This window comes from Lutra lutra, chromosome 8, assembly GCF_902655055.1.
Source record: "Lutra lutra chromosome 8, mLutLut1.2, whole genome shotgun sequence".
NCBI lineage: Eukaryota > Metazoa > Chordata > Mammalia > Carnivora > Mustelidae > Lutra > Lutra lutra.
In genome coordinates, this window is record NC_062285.1 from 141,534,084 (window position 1) to 141,552,936 (window position 18,853).

The window sequence follows — 18,853 nt, forward strand, 5'->3', positions numbered from 1 at the left end:
CTGACCCTGGACCCCACCACCTTGCAGCCCAGCACCCGAGGCCCGGGGTAGCTCTGCTCGGCACCACAAGCTCGGTCCGTTCCTGAGAAGGCCTCCCCTCCTGCCCCCAGAAGCTGCAGCTTCCAAGCCCCTAACCGGGGCCGCTCACTGACACTCAGCCCCTCGCCCCCACCCTTCACTTGGACCCACACGGGACCCTGCGGGCTCCTGACCTCCCTGAGAAGTCTCCCGACCGTCCCCATCTGCAGGGTCTCCCCAGCCCGCAAGGTTCATGGCTCTACTCACGCAGAAGTCAGCGACCCCGCACCCCGCAAGACCCGGGCCCACGGGGGAGGGCTGCCACCTGTCCTGACCCAGGTGTCTCCGCTGGTGACCCCACACCTGGCACCCTCTCAGGGAGCGGCTCCGGCGACTCCTGAAGACAGGGCCGAGCCGCAGAAGATGCCGGAACTCCCGGGAGCTGTAAGTCCCAGCCAGAGGGAGCGCACGCTTGTGACCCTGGTGAGTGTCCCCCTCACGCCTCAGGGCATCACCCTTGGAGCTGACACTGCATCGGGTGCTCCCAAAGGACTGCCCCCCAACATTCCCATGGAATATTCCAGTCTTCCGAGGTTGCTCTAGTGCATCTGGTGACAGAAGTCACCCGCCCATGGCAGTCTGGTGGCCGTGGTGGCCCGAGAGAGCCGATATGAAGAGGCCTGGGGCAGGGACACAGGCCACCAGGTGGGCGAACCCCCAGGAAGGCGCTCGACGAAAGCAGCCAGACACAAGAGCCCGCATGGGGCACGGAGTCTGCCGCTCGGCCATCAACAGAGGCCGGGTGCGCCTGCCACTTCTCCCTGGGGGCTGGGGCAGGGGCACAGGGAGCCACTAGGATGGGCCCGGGGTCTCTTCTGGGGGTGACAGAAGGGCTTTAGGGGGTCGAGGCGGGGTAGCATATCACTGTAACACACCAAATGCCTATAGAAATATACGCTTTAATGGGGCGAATCGCACCCTTGATAAAAATCAAAGAGAGGGGCACCTGGGGGGCTCAGTGGGTTTAAGCGTCTGCCTTGGGCTAAGGTCATGACCCCGGGGTCCTGGGATCGAGCCCCGCGTTGGGCTCCCTGCCCAGCAGAAAGCCTGCTGCTTTCCCTCTGCCCCTCCCCATGCTTGTGTTCCCTCTCTCACTGTCTCTCTCTAGCAAATTATTAAATAAAATCTTAAAATAAAAAAATGAAACAGGGAAAGATCAAGCCCAGTTGCCCAGTTGCTTAAACATGTTAAAATGCCAACAAATGCCCAGACTTGTGCTCGGACAAGTGGTACTGAACCCAAGACCCGTCCCAGGGGAGGGGGCGCGGGCTGCGTCGAGGGCAGAGGCCCCCACGTGCAAGGATGACGGCCGTCGGGCCTGCACCCTCGCACCCCTCCTCTGCCCAGGCAGTGGGATGGGGCCTGAGTCCCAAGCCCCCAGCCTCCCCCCGCTGGGCTTCAGGGCACTAGGGTCCCTGCGGCACCCTGAGGACCTTCCTCTCTCCCAGGGCTTTTAAAGGTTTGGCTCATCCTGCAGCTCCTAACACACGGTCAAGCACCAGAGAGATGTCACACATGTTCAGACACAGAAATCGTCCTAAAGCACCTGCCCCTTTGGCTGTGGACAGGGTCAGGACTCCGGTGGAGAATGAGGGCCCAAGACAGGACCAAAGGGGCCGGATGGGGCTGCTCAGCTCCGGGGGAAACAAAACGCCTGAAACCACAGGCAGGGGCACCTGCTCCCACATGTCCAGCCCCTGAGTCGTCAGAACATTGGGTTTTATCGGCTTTTTTGGGGTAAAATACACACAAAATTTAACGCTTGACAACGTTTCGGCGTAGAGTTTAGTGCCATCAAGTACTTCCACGCGGCTGTGCCACCGTCACCCCCGTGGGTCTCCGGGACTCCTCACCCTGCAGAACTGAAACTCGGTCCCCAGTAGGCGCCCGGCCCCCGCCCCTCCCCCTCCCCGGCGACCACCACCCTGCTTCCAGTGTCCACCAACACCGCTACCCCAGGATCTTCACCGTTGCCTCCAACAGGGGTCCTCTCATGTCTGGCTGATTTCACAGAGCACGAGGGCCTCATTCTTCCTCCACGCTGTAGCACGGGGCCCCTCTCCCTCCCTTTCAAAGCTGAACGAGAACCCACTGCTTCCGCTCATCCATCCGTCTGCCCGTGGACCCCGGGAGCCTCCACCTTCTGACGATCGTAAGCCCGCCGCCGCAAGCGTATGGACGCCAGAACCCGGTCAAGGTCCTGCTTTCACTTCTGCGCCAATATGCACAGGTGGGATTCCTGGACCCCACCAGGATTCCAGGTTTAATCCTTCCAGGAGCCGCCATACGGTTCTCCACAGTGGCTGCACCAATTTTCACTCAAAAAAGCATGAGGGTCCAATTTCTCCCCATCGTAGCCCTGCCTTACTTTCTGCTCTGTTTTTGTTTCTACAACGGCCTTCCTAAAGGTGGGACGTGGCACTTCGCTGCGGTTCTGGTTTGCACATCCCGGAGGATGAGTGACGCGAAGCCCCTCTCGTGCGCCCGTCGCCGTGCTCACGTCTTAACTGGAAAAACATCCAACTGAGTGCTTCTGCCGTCTTTCCATCGGGTCGTCTGTTTCTCCGTGGTTGGGCTGCAGAAGTTCTCTCTGTATTCAAGACATCAATCCCTTACTAGAAACGTGATTCGCGAACACTTCATGATAGCTTTCAAACGAGGTCATTTCTCAGCACCTGCGATGTTCACAGTGATGAAAAGGCTTCCCAAGACACAGTCAGACCCTCAAGCTGGGTTTCTGCTTTTCCGGTCCTTCACCCACAGCGTGATTCCAGGGCTGGAGTCAGGACGGGGGTCCTGGGCGATGACCGTCCCACTGTCTCATTCCAGGCGAGACCCTGAGGCCCAGAGGGGGTTGACTCGACCAGCGTTGGCCATCAGCACTCAGGGGGCCATCGGGCTTCACTGCCAGGGAAACCCCATGCTCTGTCCCACACCGGGATGCATCAGAGCAGAGCGAGGGACAGCTGCAGAGACCACAGCTGAGGTGGCCGTCTCCAAAGCGGGGCTGCCTGGCAGTAGAACGATTTCATTCTGTGACCACAGTCGTTCACCAGTCAACTCCCTCATGAAAGTCTGCTGCCACGCGAGAGCTTCTTATCTCCGAATGCTAACACAGCACATGACTTTGTCTGAACAAGCCACTCCAAGTTTACCCTAACCAAGTGTCACTTCGATGAGACAGTTTTTAAATCCAAAAAAAAAAAAAAAAAAAAAAAAAAAAAACCAAAACACAAACCCAGAACTGGAAGTGAAAACAGACTACTGAAAAAGAAGGAAAAATCTTGACTGATGGAGAGAGGGAAAGAGGGAAGGAGGGAGAGAAGAAAGGGAGGGAGGGAGAGAAGGGAGGGAGGGAGGAGAGAAAGAAGGAAGGGAGGAAGAGAGGGGAGAAGGAAGGGAGGGAGGGAGGAAAGGAAGAAAAGAAGGGAAGGAAGGAAAGTTGGTCGGTCCCTGGCCAGGAGAATCTGCTCTCGAAGCTGGAGGGCCCCCAAGGGCACGTCAGCCAGTTCCACGGAGCTCCACCATGCTGTCCACCTCCCTGCTGCCTCTGACCCTGACCACGGCACTGGTTCAGGTCCCTCCCGGCACCTGATGCACGCGGGTCCTGCACTCCACAGTTTCCCGGGACACAGCTCTGCCCATAGGAGGCTCATAAAGACTCAGGGACAGCTGCCAGGACCCCCTTTCCCTCACTGTGCAGCAGCTGCACTCCTGCTCATCGTAGCGCTCCCGTGGAATCAGGCGTGACACACACGTGACCCACAGCCCTCCTGTTCTGGGTCCCCAGGGCTGCTGTCACAACAGCTCCTCGTGGCAGGGCTTAGCCTCTGGCCGACAGTGTGGCCACCCCTGGTTCCAGACTGGGACCTACCACCAGGAGCTCCGCAGCCTCAGTATCTTTGCCTGTGAAATGGGCACTCTCAGGTTTGCAGCCAGGGGACAAGGCAGAGCCTGGGGAGGGGGCACGCAAACCCAGGCAGTGGGGCGACAGGCTCTCAGATGACCACCTCTTGGGGTATCATCCTGGCTCTGACGCCAGTCTCCTCCCAGGTGTGTGACCTCAAAGCCCCAGGGGAGAGAAGAAGGCGGGCAGATGGGAAGACCAGAGGTGTGGAGGTGGTGCCGTGCCTTGGAGGGGCCAAAAGCTCACACGCTCTCAGCAGAAAGGAAACAACAGGTGAGGGGAGTTCCAAGGTTGGGCCAGGGCTGGGACTCAGCATCTCAGGGCCACACAGGCTGGTCTGCAACGGCCCAGGGACTCAGTGGGACTCACATAGCTCTTGCCTTCTGGGTGCAGGAGGCCATCCCAAGGCCACCCGCTGTTGGACCACGCTGTCCCCTCAAGGTTTCAAAGGCGCTTGATGTCCTAGACCAAGGCTCCATTGGTCTCAACGTCCTGCCCGACCCCTGACCTCTGCCTCCCAGGCCAGGGTAGGTGGCGGGGTCACGGCACCAAGCCCCTCTCCTGAGTCACCTGGAACCCCTCCAGAGCACACAGACCTCCTCCACTGTCCCGGCGTGCTGGAAGCGGGGGGAGAGGCAGGAAGGACAGATGGACACAGAGGAGGAAAGGCCTCCAGCAGGCAGTACAGGAGGCCACCCTCGCAGCTGCACAACCAACAGCCAGAAGGAAAAGTCAGGCCACAGGAAAGGGAGCGGGCGGCGGCCAGCCACTCGGCCGCGTCCGGGTAGCACGGGCATCTCCAGTGCACCCTCGCCACACCCTGCAGATGGCGGCTGCTAGCCTGTGCCAGGGGAAACTGAGGCACAGAGCCCTCCACCACCTGCTCCAGGCACAGGGGGGAGTGCCCCAGGGAGGAGGAGAGGGAGGGTGGGACCTGTGAAAGCCAGCAGAGCCCCTCAGGGCCAGGAAGCCCCCTCCGCTGGGCCACCTTGGGGCTCAGAAACAGTCCCAACACCCCAAGACGGCAAACCCATGTCATCAACTACCAGTAGCCAGGCCTGAAGATCTGACATGGGGCGGGGGGTGGGGACTGGGGCTCGGCCGGCTCGTGTCCCCTCTAACACTTCCACACGACAAAGCAGGCTGTGTGTCCTTCCCCATCCGCTTCCCACCTGGAAGGTGGAGGGACTATCCCGTCCCACAAGATCAGTGCAGAAAGCACACCAGCCTGGGGCTCGCTCAGTGCTCACCTTCGCCGATAGCGCGCTGTGGACACAGCTGTGCAAAAGTAGCCACGGAGTCTGTCCCAACAGCCACTGTGGGGGACCAAGCCCCACTCCGCGTGCTTGATGCCTCGATACCCAGTGGCTGACCCTGGAAGCTAAAAGCTGGCACAACCCCTTTCACGGGAGGCCCACGGTCCACGCGACACCCACAAGCCTGGCACCATGTCACCAGTCCCGAGGGATCACCAGACCGGCCGACAGGACCCCACCGTGGCTGCAGAGGTCGACATGGTGTGTCGGGTTGGGGTGGCTGGAAGGAAAGCTTATGCGACACAGTCTGCCTCCAAAGTAGTCAGGCAAACTGTGGATTTATGTGTGTGCGTGTGTGCGTGTGTGGATTTGTGTGTCTGTGTATTTGTTCACATGGGATCCCCTGCCCATGTGTATATGCGTACATGTTTTTGCATGTGTGTGTCTCTGTGTGCATGTGTGTGCGTGTTTGTGTACCTGTGTCCATGCACACGTGTGCGTGTGTGCACACACGTGAGCATGCTTGTGTGTGCATGTACTGGTGTCCGTGCACATGTGTGTGTCCGTGTGTGTGTGAGCACAGGTGCACATGTGTGCGTATTTGAGAATGAATTGTGGCCCATCTCCAGGACGTCAGGAGGCGCCCACTGGAGTGACAGAACGATGAAGGGCTGGTGACGGGCTTTCCCCAGCTCTGGAATGTTCACACCCAAAAAAAGGAACCGATTTCCAAGTCACCTGCAAGTCCTTACCTGAAGCAAAGTCGTGAGAATCAGCCATAGTTGTAGAACGTTCCCCTGGAGCCAAGCCCCCAACAAGGCACAGAGGGACCCAGAGTGGTGGGTGGGATCACTTTGCATCCTGTCTTCTGCGTCAGCCTCCCCCCAGTGCCCAGAGTGGGGGACAGACGAGCCGCCGCAATCTCTGCAGGGGGACCCTCTCCCAGGCCCCTGGGGCTCAGTCCGTAAATGACCCACAGCCACTGCGGACCACCTACTCACAGGGGAAAATCAGAGGGGGCCCCTGTCATCCCCCACAAACTCAAGGCCAGGTCCCCGACCCTGACAACCTGGGACCCCAACCCTGCCACACGTCCTCAGGTCGCCCCTGTGACCCTCCCAAAGCAAACCCACAGAAAGTGGGGAGACATTCACTCCACCCCTTGGGATCCAGGAATCCTCCGGCTTTCGTACAAACCTGCGTGTTCAGGTTACAGGACAAGAAGAAACACCAGAAAACTATGACCCCCTAGGCTGTGAGCGGAGAAGAGTCGTGCCAATTCGGGAAGATTTTCCACGTGCTCTGCCCCACACGATAAAATCTACTTCTGTTTGCATCCGAGTGCTGGCAGGGAGGAGGCTCGTAGCCCGGAGCCACAGAACACACCTTTCGGGGCCTCGGCAGCTGCCAGGCCCAGGCAACCCCCATCCCACCGCCCCGGGTCCCACACAGGTTTCTGGTCTCGGGCGTCACCAGGAGCAGGTGTGCGCGTCCACTCCACCCGGCCCCGAGAGGGCTGTCCAAAGGGGGCACCCGGCCCTGGACGGAGCTTGGGTGTCGCCGGCAAACTGCCAATGCCAGTCGACATCATACAGGGTCTGTGTACCCCCCACCCTCCTCCCAAGGGGCTCACTGCCTGTCGCTCTCCCCACATGTAAACAGTCTCCCTGTCGCTCTAGCTGGTAGGTGGGACCACCAGGAGACTTCCTGCCGCCAGGTAGCCAGTGCTGAGATGGGCTGCCCTGGCCCTCAGCAGTCGAGGAGCCCCATGGCCCTGGCCCCCCTGCCCACCCTCCCCTGGCCCCCCTACTCCCCCATCACAGGTCCTATGAGTCAAAGAGGAATAGAACCAACCCTCCCGGGCAGCCCTGTCTACACTCGACGTGGCCCCAACAGATACTGCTCTCCCATCGCAGTGACCCCCCTCACTCGCGGTGCCCCCGGAATCACACTGGGTGAACGTCCGCGCAGGCAGAGGGACTGGGTTGCCAGCATGGTGGTGATGCATGCCAACTGGTCTAGTCCTCCCGCCCCTCAACCCAGCCCGGGTCACTGCTGGCTCCACGTCCCCACAGCCACCCCCCTGCCCTCAGCCTGGCTCCCTCACCCCTGCAAGCCTGTCCCCTGCTCCTCAGAGGGGCTGCCCAGCCCCCCGCTACTGTGGCTCTCGTGACACCACCAAGGACCTCCCTTTGGTTAATTCAAGACACATTTCTGCCCCACGGGTGACCCACGGTGGGACCCTCAGCCCCCAGAGCCCCAGATCCCCCAACTTTTCCCGTGTGTGTGGTTGCTCCTGCCCCAGCTGCAAGGCTGATCCATCCCTGCCCACAGGCCACTCCGGCCACAGCTCCTCGAGGCTGCATCGTGCTCCGGTTCCCGTCACACACATTCCCTGCCCTAATGCCCTCACGCCCCTGCAGACTGGTCACTGACCACCCCCAGTCACAACCACCCTCTCTGTCACTGCTGAGGCCATGCTGACCACCTCCGGCCAGGACTCCAGTTGGCCTCTGCCCAGACCTGCGTGTCCAGCCGTCACAGTGACAAAGGTCAAAGGTTCCCCAGCCACACGTGGTCTCCTGGTCTTGACTCCAAGGCCAGACCCCCTTGCAAGGACACCCGGCTCAGGGAGCCTTCCTCCCTGACCTCATCCTTGTGCTCCTGGAGCCCGTTTTTTCTGGAAAGCACAGCCTGAGAGACCATGGCTTGGGAGCCATGGGTTCAAACCCCAGCCCTGCCTTTGCAAGCAGCTGCCATTAAGCCTCGGGGGCCCTGGCGTGCTCCTGGCAGGATCACGCCCTGTGCAGACAGGTAGTGCCTGGGGAGGCCCCAGCGCAGAGCACATGGGCCACTCAAGCCCATCCCTGCCCCACATCTCACCATCTAACCACGCAGGCCCCGCCTTGTCCCCCCACGCTCCTCGGCCACCCCCATGCTTCCCTCCAGCCTCCCAGCTCACTGCCTAGAGCCACCTCCCCATGTGCAGCTCAGACACACCCTGTTCTTCCCCAAATCTCCCGGATTGGCCCCAAACCCTCCGGAGTTGGCCCTCCACATCGGGGCGGGGGGGGGGGGGTTCCCGCCACACACGCTCCCCTGCCAGGAAGGTGCTTTGTGTGCAAGACTACGGGTCCCCATGCCACCTCCCCCACCCCGCATCTCCCGCTTCGTGATCTCAGTTCTGTGTTCCTCTGCATTCTTCCAATCCTCCGTCCCCCGCCGGCGTCCAGGAGAGCAGGGCCGCACCTGGCACACAGTAGGTGCTCAGTGAAAGGATAAACATGCTCTTGGCTCGGAGCCAGTGTTTCTGAACACAAGCTAACAAGTGACTGTCCCCAGAGCTTCAGAAGGCGCTGCGATGCCCACCTGCTGTGAGAAGCACCGAACTTCCGGGGCACTGGATTCTGGAGAATCCAGCTTCCGCAGCCACAACAGCTTCAGCTCCCCATGAGATCCGGGAAGAGCCCTGATACCAGGCATCCAGGCACTGCCAGGACAGCGGCCCACCCTCCATTCCGGCTCCGTGTCCACCCATGGAAAAGTCCCCTCGACACGCCATATTTAAGGAGGCAGATGTGCTCTAAAGCTTCAGGCCGAGGCAGCCCTAGGCCACGTACTCCCCACCAAGGCAAACCACAGCCCATCTCTGAGGCAGGCTCCACGCCCAGCACAGAGCCCGATGCGGGGCTTGTCTCAAGACCCTGAGAGCAAGACCTGAGCCGAGATCAAGGGTCTGGTGCTCAGCCAATGGTGCCCCCCAGGAGCCCCGAGGCTGCCCGATCTCACTTCACCGCGGTGCCCCATCTTCTGGTGTGTCCCAGCCACACGGGTCATTCTTACCCCACACACGCCAACATTCCCGCATCCACGGGCTGGCAACACCCACAGACGTAGGGCCCTTTCCCACCAAGTGCCACGCTCTGCCGCGCACGGCGTCCGGCCCCAGTCTTACCGGCACACGCACGTCCCAGCTGGATTGAAAATGCTGATGGGACGAAGGCCTGACATCCAGAAAGATTAGAGGGAAGCCTGTGGTGCTTGAAGGTCCCACAGGGCTGGCGGCCGCACTGCTTTGAAAAATGCAAACACGGCTTTCATACAACAGCCATAAAAAGGTCCAATCACAGAATTTTAAACCTCATTCAAAAACCGTCACATAGAGAATGAGCATTTTGTGGGGCTGGCTGTCCTCCAAATACTGGCTGTTATTCGAATGTGCCTATTTTTTAATTCAAAAACATTTTCAAACGGTGTTCTGACCTCGGGCGTCTGTGTGAAACCATCAGTATCAGCCACTCACGGTCAAAATGTTCCCGCTAAACGACAGCCCTGGTCTGGCAAAAGGAAAGGCCCTCCTGGTCCCCAGGTCCCCTAGGCTGCTCTCTCCTGGAGCCATTCCCTCCTGCCCCCCACCCCCGCACAAACCTCCCCCGACAGGCCCTTCCCCCTGCGCAGCCCTCCCCACTGCACACTCTCCCCTCCTGCGGGGCTCTCCCCTCTGCACAGTCCCCCTGCAGGTCCCCCCGCCTGCACACCCCTGTCCCCTCTGCACAGTCCCCCCCGCAAGTCCCCCCCCTGCACACCCCTCTCCCCTCTGCACAGTCCCCCCCGCAGGTCCCCCCGCCTGCACACCCCTGTCCCCTCTGCACAGTCCCCCCCGCAGGTCCCCCTGCCTGCACACCCCTGTCCCCTCTGCACACTCTCCCCTCCTGCGGGGCTCTCCCCTCTGCACAGTCCCCCCGCAGGTCCCCCCGCCTGCACACCCCTGTCCCCTCTGCACAGCCCCCCTGCAGCCCCCCTGCCTGCACACCCCTGTCCCCTCTGTACAGTCCCCCCGCAGGCCCCCCCCGCCTGCACACCCCTATCCCCTCTGCACAGCCCCCCCGCAGCCCCCCCGCCTGCACACCCGTCCCCTCTGCACAGCCCCCCGCAGCCCCCCCGCCTGCACACCCGTCCCCTCTGCACAGTCCCCCCCGCAAGTCCCCCCCCTGCACACCCCTCTCCCCTCTGCACAGTCCCCCCCGCAGGTCCCCCCGCCTGTACACCCCTGTCCCCTCTGCACAGTCCCCCCCGCAGGTCCCCCTGCCTGCACACCCCTGTCCCCTCTGCACACTCTCCCCTCCTGCGGGGCTCTCCCCTCTGCACAGTCCCCCCGCAGGTCCCCCCGCCTGCACACCCCTGTCCCCTCTGCACAGCCCCCCTGCAGCCCCCCTGCCTGCACACCCCTGTCCCCTCTGTACAGTCCCCCCGCAGGCCCCCCCGCCTGCACACCCCTATCCCCTCTGCACAGCCCCCCCGCAGCCCCCCCGCCTGCACACCCGTCCCCTCTGCACAGCCCCCCGCAGCCCCCCCGCCTGCACACCCGTCCCCTCTGCACAGCCCCCCGCAGCCCCCCCGCCTGCACACCCCTGTCCCCTCTGCACAGCCCCCCGCAGCCCCCCCGCCTGCACACCCCTGTCCCCTCTGCACAGCCCCCCCGCAGCCCCCCCGCCTGCACACCCCTGTCCCCTCTGCACAGCCACCCCGCAGCCCCCCCGCCTGCACACCCCTGTCCCCTCTGCACAGCCCCCCCGCAGCCCCCCCGCCGGCACACCCCTGTCCCCAGCCTGGCCATTTCAGGCCCTCCCCCTTGTGCACCTTCCCAGCAGCCTCCTCTGCGGGGGACCTACTGGCCTGGCGCCCCCAGAACCGCTCCGTCCAGCACCTCGAGGGCGGTAATAAGGCATCAGAGGCTTTAGGGCACGGCTGTAAATCCCAAAAAGCCAATAACACTTCAATGAAAACAGGGTGTGAGTCCCCCACAACAGCTTTCTCCATTGTTCTTTTACGAAACCTAAGAACCCACCCGGTTCATTCAAAGACTGACCTCAGGCTCAGCTTTGTTTCTGCCCCACACTCTGCTGTCTGGGATCTCAGATTTTGAGAGTTTCCAGCCATTGGCTCTGCCCGAGCACTCAGCAGCAGTCAAGGGGTCCCTCAAACCTCAGCACAGACTCGGCACTGAGTGAGGGTTTGGCGCTAGAACGGTCAGCCAGCAACGCATTCATTCCTCCAGAATTTTCTCGCAGGCAAGGATCCTAACACCGCTCACCTCCCGGTTACCGGAAGGCTGCGTGTCCGTGTTAAGTGCAAGGGTTTATGAAGCCATCCGCTGTTGGATCAGAACCCAGCGGAAGGGAACCACCTATTCCTGGGGAGACCCCCCAGAAGGCCCAGTGCCCGAGGGGCAGAAGCATTATGTCAGCCCTGGGTCACCGAGACCACTGAGACAGTCCCCCACGTGTCATGGATCCCCGGCCCACCCTCGACTGTGGTCCCAACCGGCGGCCCTCCAGGTAGGCAAGCCAGCTCGCAGTAACTCCCCTCTGGGGGGATGAAATCCATCCTAAGCCTTGTTATCCGGCTGCCACAGGGGGGCCCACATTCCTGACGCCTCAGACGCACACAACATCCTTGCTTCCACACGCACTGTTCCCACTAAAGCCCCCTGTGTCCCCTGTGCAGTCAAAACCCCAGGGTGTTGCCAAGTCGTTTCCGCACCGGCTGTTTTCCACTGTGTCGTACCCAGCGCGCAGAGCAGAAGGATCAAAAACTGGGCAAACCCAAGTGGGGATCTGGGAAGGAAACAATTTTTGGTATCAGGTCCTTGCTCGGGATACGCATAACCCCACTAACAACTCCCCCCTAAGGGCCTCTTCCGTATCCCCTGCGCAGGTACATGACCCCACAGAACCTACAATATGCACCTGCGGAGAGACTGCGCCGCCGAAAGCCTTGGCGAAGGGTCGCACCACCGCAGAACTGGACCCTGAGCTCCGGATCTCACCAGCAAACAACTGGAACAGGAACCTGTTTGCCACCCAACCCCTGGCGTATAACGACTGATAACCAATGGTGAAAACAAAACAGATCAGAGAATTTCCTTTTTAATTCTCGCAGGGCTCCCACGGTGACACTGTGTTGAAATCATTTATTGTTCAAATAAGTCAGCCGAAACACTGATTCAAACAACCCACGGTCCAAGCCTTTCTTGGTCATAGTTCGGTCTCATCATTAAGGGCACCTGTCTGCACCAGCACCCTGCCCACAGGCGGGCCCCCTTAAGGAGACGCTGTGTCTCCCAATTCCCACGCCCTCTATCTGTCCTCTCCCCCCGGCCTTGGGGGCCCCGCTTGGCACTCGGGGGTTGGCGGCATGGGGCACGAACTCTTTGCTGCTGGGCATTAGGCTGACGTAGCGGAGACCACCTTGCTCGTCTGCGCACCTCCAGGCCCAGAGCGGGCCCACTGGATTCCCACACCGGCTCCACCGCCAAACTGGGCAGGCCTCTCAGTAAGACCCAAATTATAAGCCCGTGTCCAGGAGCAGAAGCCAAGATCAAACGAGGCTATGCTTTTCAAAGCGCTCCCAGACAGACGAGCACACAGAAGCGGGATTGTTATTATCTGCAGGAGACAGAAAAGAGACACTACGCGAAGCAACTGCCGTCCCATTACAGGGCGACTCAGGGAACCATCCAGCAATTTCCATGCAGCACACCGGCGGGCAGTGACCTTTGATCTTTCCAGACAGGCGGAGGGCTGACCACAAAACGGTACCAAGCAAACCAGACAACTCAGATAGCCCTGCAGACCAACTTTTCATAGCACATTCGGGAGACACAGCCCGTGGAGGAAAGCGCCAAAAAAAAAAAAAAAAGCCCCGGTCTTGAACTTGAGGCAGCCCGAGCCTGCTCCCAGCAAAAGTGCTGAGGGAAGCAGTGCCGTACCCCTCCCACTCCCTTGGCCTAAGTGGGGAGCACGCCCCCAGCTCATGGCACCAACCCTCAAACCGGAGCCCACAGATCCCCGAAGAGCTGCCTGGGCCCTGCCCAGATGCGCCCCGGCTCGTCGGGCAGGCCCCCGGCGGGTCCCTGCGGCTCTCCAGGCAGCCACTCACCAGAAACAGACACCTCCATGAGCGCCTCCAGCGGCCGGTTGTTGTCCAGGTCCCGGCTGAGCTGCAGCTCGCCGGTCGCTGGGTCCAGCAGCAGCAGTTGGAGCTCATTGCCCTGCAGGAAGGTGTAGTTGAGGCTGTCGGAGAGGTCGGGGTCGTGCGCTGGGATGCGGCCGATCACGCCCGTGGGGAAGCTGTTGGACTTATTGGTGACATAGTTGTTGAAGAGGATCTGGAAGTCGGGCAGCACGGGCGGGTTGTCGTTTTGGTCCAGGAGGCGGATGCGCACAGTGGCCCGGCTCACCAGCGGGGCCGAGGTGGCCTGCACCACCAGCACGTACTCCCGCCGGACCTCGAAGTCCAGCTCGGCCAGAGCGCGCAGGTCGCCGCTCAGCAGGTCCAGCTGGAAGACCTCGGGCACGTTGCCCTCCACGATCTGATACATGATCTGGGCGTTGGGGCCCTCGTCGGGGTCACTGGCACGAATCCTGGCCACCACAGACCCCACGGGGCTGTTCTCCTCCACAAACAGCTCCAGCTCGTCCCTCTCAAAGACCGGGGGGTTGTCATTAATGTCCAAGACACTCACCTGGATGTCCACTGAGGCACTGAGGGGCGCAGGGCTCCCCCGGTCCACAGCCAGGGCCCGGAGGAGGTACACCGCCACATTCTCCCGGTCCAGGCGGCGCTGGGTGCGGACCACGCCAGATGTGGGCTCAATGTAGAAGTCCCCGTCCCCATCGTCCCCGCCCTGGAAGGTGTACAGCAGACGGCCGTTGGGGCCCGAGTCCCGGTCGGAGGCGGAGACCTGGAGGACGCTGGTGGACGGCGGCGCATCCTCGAAGACGGAGCCCTGGTAGAAATCCCGCAGGAAGCGGGGCGCGTTGTCATTAGCATCGAGGATGAGGATCTCCAGGGAGGTGGTGTCGGACTTCTGAGGGATGCCGTTGTCCCGGGCGGTGATGGCCAGGGTGTAGGCGGCCTGGTCCTCGTAGTCCAATTCAGTCATAGTGTAGATGGTGCCCGTGTCCGGGTCGATGCGGAACTGCGGGACGGGGTCCTCCAGCACGTAGGTGATGCGAGCGTTCTCGCCGGTGTCCTCGTCGGTGGCGCTGATGCTGGCAACGGAGGTGCCCACCGGCCGGTCCTCGCGGACACTCACAGTGTAGTGCGAGCTCTGGAAGACCGGCCGGTGGGTGTTGGCGTCAGTGACGTTGATGAAGACCTGAGCGGTGTGCGAGCGGGTGCCATCGGAAGCGGTCACGGCCAGCACGTACTGCCGCTCCTGCTTGTAGTCCAGCGGCAGCGCCAGGGTGATGAGGCCGCCGCCGCTCTGGCTGCTGAGTGCAAAGCGGTTGCGGGTGTTGCCACCGGTGAGCTGGTAGGTGATGACACTGTTGGCATCCCGGTCACGTGCCCGCAGGGTCAGCACGCTGCTCCCCACAGCGGCGTCCTCGTTCAGACGCAGCTCGTACACCGGCTGCGTGAATACTGGGTCGTTGTCATTCACGTCCAGCACCGTGATGGACACGCTGGCCGAGGAGCTCATGGGAGGCGAGCCATGGTCCACCGCCTCCACCCCGAAGCTGTAGTACTCCACCGCCTCACGGTCCAGCTCCGCGCACACGGTGATCCAGCCCGAGCTGTTGTGGATCTGGAAAGGGAAGTCCGGGGGAGATGCAGGGTCCTGGGACGCAGGCCCGCCAACCCCGACGGAGGTGGAGGCCGTGTCCACCAGCCGATAGCGCAGGCGGGAGTTCTCCCCTGCGTCCGCGTCCACCGCCTGGATGTGCAGCACCGAGTGGCCAAGGGGCACGTTCTCTAGCACGGCCGCCTGGAAGGGGCTGCTCACGAAGATGGGGGCGTTGTCGTTCACATCCAGCACCTGCACCAGGACCAGCCCCGAGGAATTGATGAGCGGAGGCCGGCCCCCATCCTGCGCCTTGATGCGCAGCGTATACTCCCGGATGGCCTCGAAATCCAGCGGGTTGATGACGTCCAGGCTGCCGCTCAAGGAATGCAGATAGAACTGCCCCTTCAGGTTGCCGCTCACGATGCTGTAGTGGATGGCCGCGTTCTGCCCCTGGTCCCGATCAGTGGCCTGCACACGCAGCACAGGTGTGTTGACGGCCACATCCTCGGGCACCTGCACGACATAGCGCTTCTCGCTGAACTGGGGGTAGTTGTCATTCTCGTCCTCCACCACGATGTGCACGATGGCGGTGGCGCTGAGTGGGCCTGGGTTGCGGCCCTGGTCGTTGGCCTCCACCAGCAGCTGGTAGGCGGCCGCCTCTTCCCGGTCCACCGCCGCCCGGGTGCGCACCACGCCCGAGCGCGCATCGATCTCAAAGACGCCACCCGCGCCCTCCAGAAGGCGGTAGCGCATGTTGGCATTGGAGGGCGCGTCGCCGTCGGTGGCACGGATGGTCAGCACCTCGTAGCCCACCTCGAGGTTCTCACGCACGCGCTCACGGTACTCGGACTGCTCGAAGACCGGACTGTGGTCGTTGGTATCGCTGACTGTGACGGTGAGGTAGGTGGCGGCCGAGCGCCGCGGTGAGCCATGGTCCACGGCGCTCACCTTGAGCACATGCGTGTCCTTGGTCTCGCGGTCCAGTGCGCGGGCCGTGCTCACCGCGCCCGTGGCGGTGTCAATGAGGAAGTAGCCATTGGAGCGTTCATCGAACAGGGCCTCCATCTGGTAGCTCAGGCGCCCCGCCTCGCCCTCGTCCGGGTCATGCGCGCGCAACTCGATGACCGTGGTGCCAGCAGGCTCGTTCTCGGGCACGGATACTTGGTAGCTAGGCAGCGGGAACTGAGGGGTCGTGCTGCCGCCAGCGCCCCGCCGAGCCCGCCGCGCCGCCACCGCCCCGGCCTGGGGCTGGGGCTGGGTCGGCGGCGACAGAGACAGCGACAGCGCCGGGGAGGGAGTCCCTGCGGCCGCCTCCAGCGCCAGCTCCATCTGGATGGCGCCGGCCCCGCGCCGCAGAGCGCACAGCAGGCGCAGGCGGGCCGAGCCCCCGGGCGACAGGCAGACGGATCGGCGTGGGCAGCGGGGGCCGGGGTGCGGCGGGCACCTACAGGCGGGAAAGGTGGTCAGGACCGCGAGCGCCGAGTGCAGCGTGGCCCCGCCACCGTCGCCGCCGGGGGCCGGGAAGCAGAGCACCGCGCCGGGCCTCGGCACCATGAGCACAGCCCGCGCCCGCAGCTCCGCGCCGGTGGCCGGTCGGCGCCGAAGCCGGGCGCCGCAACCCGGGCCGTGCGCGCGCACCCTCAGGCGGAGGCTCAGGGCCGTCGGGGCGCCGCGGGCCGCCAGGCGGACCAGCAGCGGCATCGGGCGGCCCCCCAGGCGCACGCAGCCCCGGGGCCCCGCGCCGGGCCCGCGCCGCCGCCCCGCCAGCCGCCCGTCTCGGCTCACGTCCAGCAGCTCCCGCAGCGCCCGCGGCGTGCGCGCGGCGTCCAGCGCATAGGTCCAGCCCGGCCCCAGGGCGAAGGCGCGGGCGGCGCCGGGCACGCGCAGCTCCCAGGCGGCCGCTCGCAGCCCCAGCGCGGGTAGGGCGGCGGCCGCGGCCAAGAGCAGCAGCGCGGGCAGCACGGGAGGCGGCGGCGGCGCCATGGCCCGGAGCCCGAGCCCGAGCCCGAGCCGGGCGCCCGAGCACAATCCATGCACCCGGCGCGGCTCCGCATCCACCCGGCGCGGCCGGGGGAGGGCTCCTGCGCGCCCCGCGCCGGGCCCTCGGGGCGGCCCGCGCCCTGCCTCCCCGGGAGCCCCGGCGGGGACACCGGCGGCCGCGCGCCCGGGCTCCCCCGCAGCTTCCACTTCGAGAGCACTTCGCGAAAGTTTGCGAAGTTGGTTTCAAGATGGCTCCTGTGCGCGTCCCGGGAGGGCGCCGCGCATCAACCTGCCGTGGCTGCGGCTGCCGGCGGCTCCAGGTGGCTCCCGCGCGGGCTCAGCCGGGCGGCGTGGGAAGCGGGGCGGGCCCGGGCCAGGGCGGGGGCGGCGCTCCCGGAGCCGGAGGGGCCGCACCGCGCCGCTCAGACCCCGGCGGCCGGCTGCTGCCTGGGCGGTGCGCTCGGCCGGCGCCCCCTCGGCCCGCGCTCTCCCCGCCCCCGGCCCAGCTGGGCCCCGCCCCCGGCCCCGCCGCGCATTGTTCAGCCCCGGGGGGAGCCGGCCCGGAGGTGCGCGCCAGGAGGATCGCTATGGAGACGCGGGGGCGCAGCCGGGGGAGGCCCGGCCCACTCCCCCGCGGCCTCCCCACCCGACCTCCCCGGGGGGCGGGGCCGAGGGACCCGGGCCGGGAAAGGCAGGGCAGGGGGGCCCCCCGGCGGCAGCTACCGGTGGGGCGGTGGCTCTGTGGGTCCCGGGCGGGGCGCGGCCCGAAGCACCCCCACCCCCACCGCCGCCACCACGCGGGCAGGATTGATCCGCGGTGAGCGCCGCGCCGGCCGCCGCGCAGGTTGGGCCGGGGAGGGGAGAGGGCGGGTGCCGAGGTGCCCGGGAGGGGCCCGCATGGCCCGCCCCGGGTCGGGGACCGCGGCAGCGGCTGGAGGGAGGTTACACATTCACAGCACAATGCGGGAGGCTAAAGTGCTTCACCCCGACAAAACTTGGGAATGCCGTCGGCAACTAACCGGATTCGGGTCCCACCGAGTTTAAAGCGCAACTTTTAAACGGAAAAGAAAACAGCCTGCGTTGACATTAGGATTTGGAGTGGGAACATTGGAGGGACCAGCCCGACCGTTCGTGGACGCGCGCGGTCCGGGTCGGGGACTCCCGTCTCCTTCTGAAGCGCCGCGGCCGGGAAAGGAGAGCCACCTGCGGGCTATTTAGAAGCGTGGCAGCACCCCTTACCCCGCCTCCCCGCCCCCGTCGCCAGCGGGGACGAGCTCGGGGGAGGGAGCTTTGGAACTGACCTCCGCACCTCAGCCTTCCGCGGGGAAACAGATGGAGATGGGGGCTTTCGAACTAAATGGAACCACCCCCCCCCCCCGCCTCCTACGGGGCACGGTTTGAAGGGCCGGGTTAGGACTTGACACCCCAGGGACTTTAGGACTGTGCCACCCCGGGGCGGGAAGATGCACTCGCCCCTCAGTAGAGCGCGGAGCGCAGGGACCCCACTCCCGCCCCCTCGCCAGTCAGTGGAGTCTCTTCGTCCCAGAAGGCTCCACCGGGTCGATCCAGTGAGAGATGTTTCAAGCAGGTCCTTCGGACACGGGAGGTTCTGGCCTCTGCATTTCCCACCTGAGTGCAGCTGGGGGTGGGGGGAGGTGATAAAAAATCTACTCCAACAGTGTCGCCGAGGTTACCGGCTAACGATGTCTTTAGGCGGGCGAGCCAAACATGAGCATTTTCTTCCTATTAGCCAGACTTAAAGAGGTGGTTATTAGCCTTAAAGGTAGCTTTGCTTTAGGATCTTTTAATCTGGGAGTTTCCACTGGCAAGCCCTTTCCCGGAAAGGAGTATGTGGAGGGAGGGGAAGGAAGGAGAAAAGTTCATCCTTCAAGTGTGACTGTCCAGGACATCCTGGGTCTGTCCTTCCTCTTGGTCAGGGAGGATCAAAGGGCAGGAGTTTGAGCGTGGGGAGGGCAAGGAGGCCCCCGAGGCCAGAGCTCTGCAGTGGAAAGCTCCAGGCCAGGGTGGGGGAGAGTAGGGGGACTCAGGCCGGAGAGAACC

General features: G+C 63.6%; 1 protein-coding gene across 1 annotated transcript in view; it reads right to left on the reverse strand.

Annotated features, from left to right (window-relative positions):
* Positions 1–17,091, reverse strand: part of CELSR1 (cadherin EGF LAG seven-pass G-type receptor 1) — a 135,371-nt gene extending 118,280 nt beyond the window's left edge. Inside the window, exon 1 of the mRNA XM_047741199.1 lies at positions 13,183–17,091. Within this exon, the coding sequence (XP_047597155.1) occupies positions 13,183–16,795 (3,613 nt within the window). The 5' untranslated portion in view covers positions 16,796–17,091. The remainder of the gene's footprint in view (positions 1–13,182) is intronic.
* Between the last annotated feature and the right edge of the window lie 1,762 nt (positions 17,092–18,853).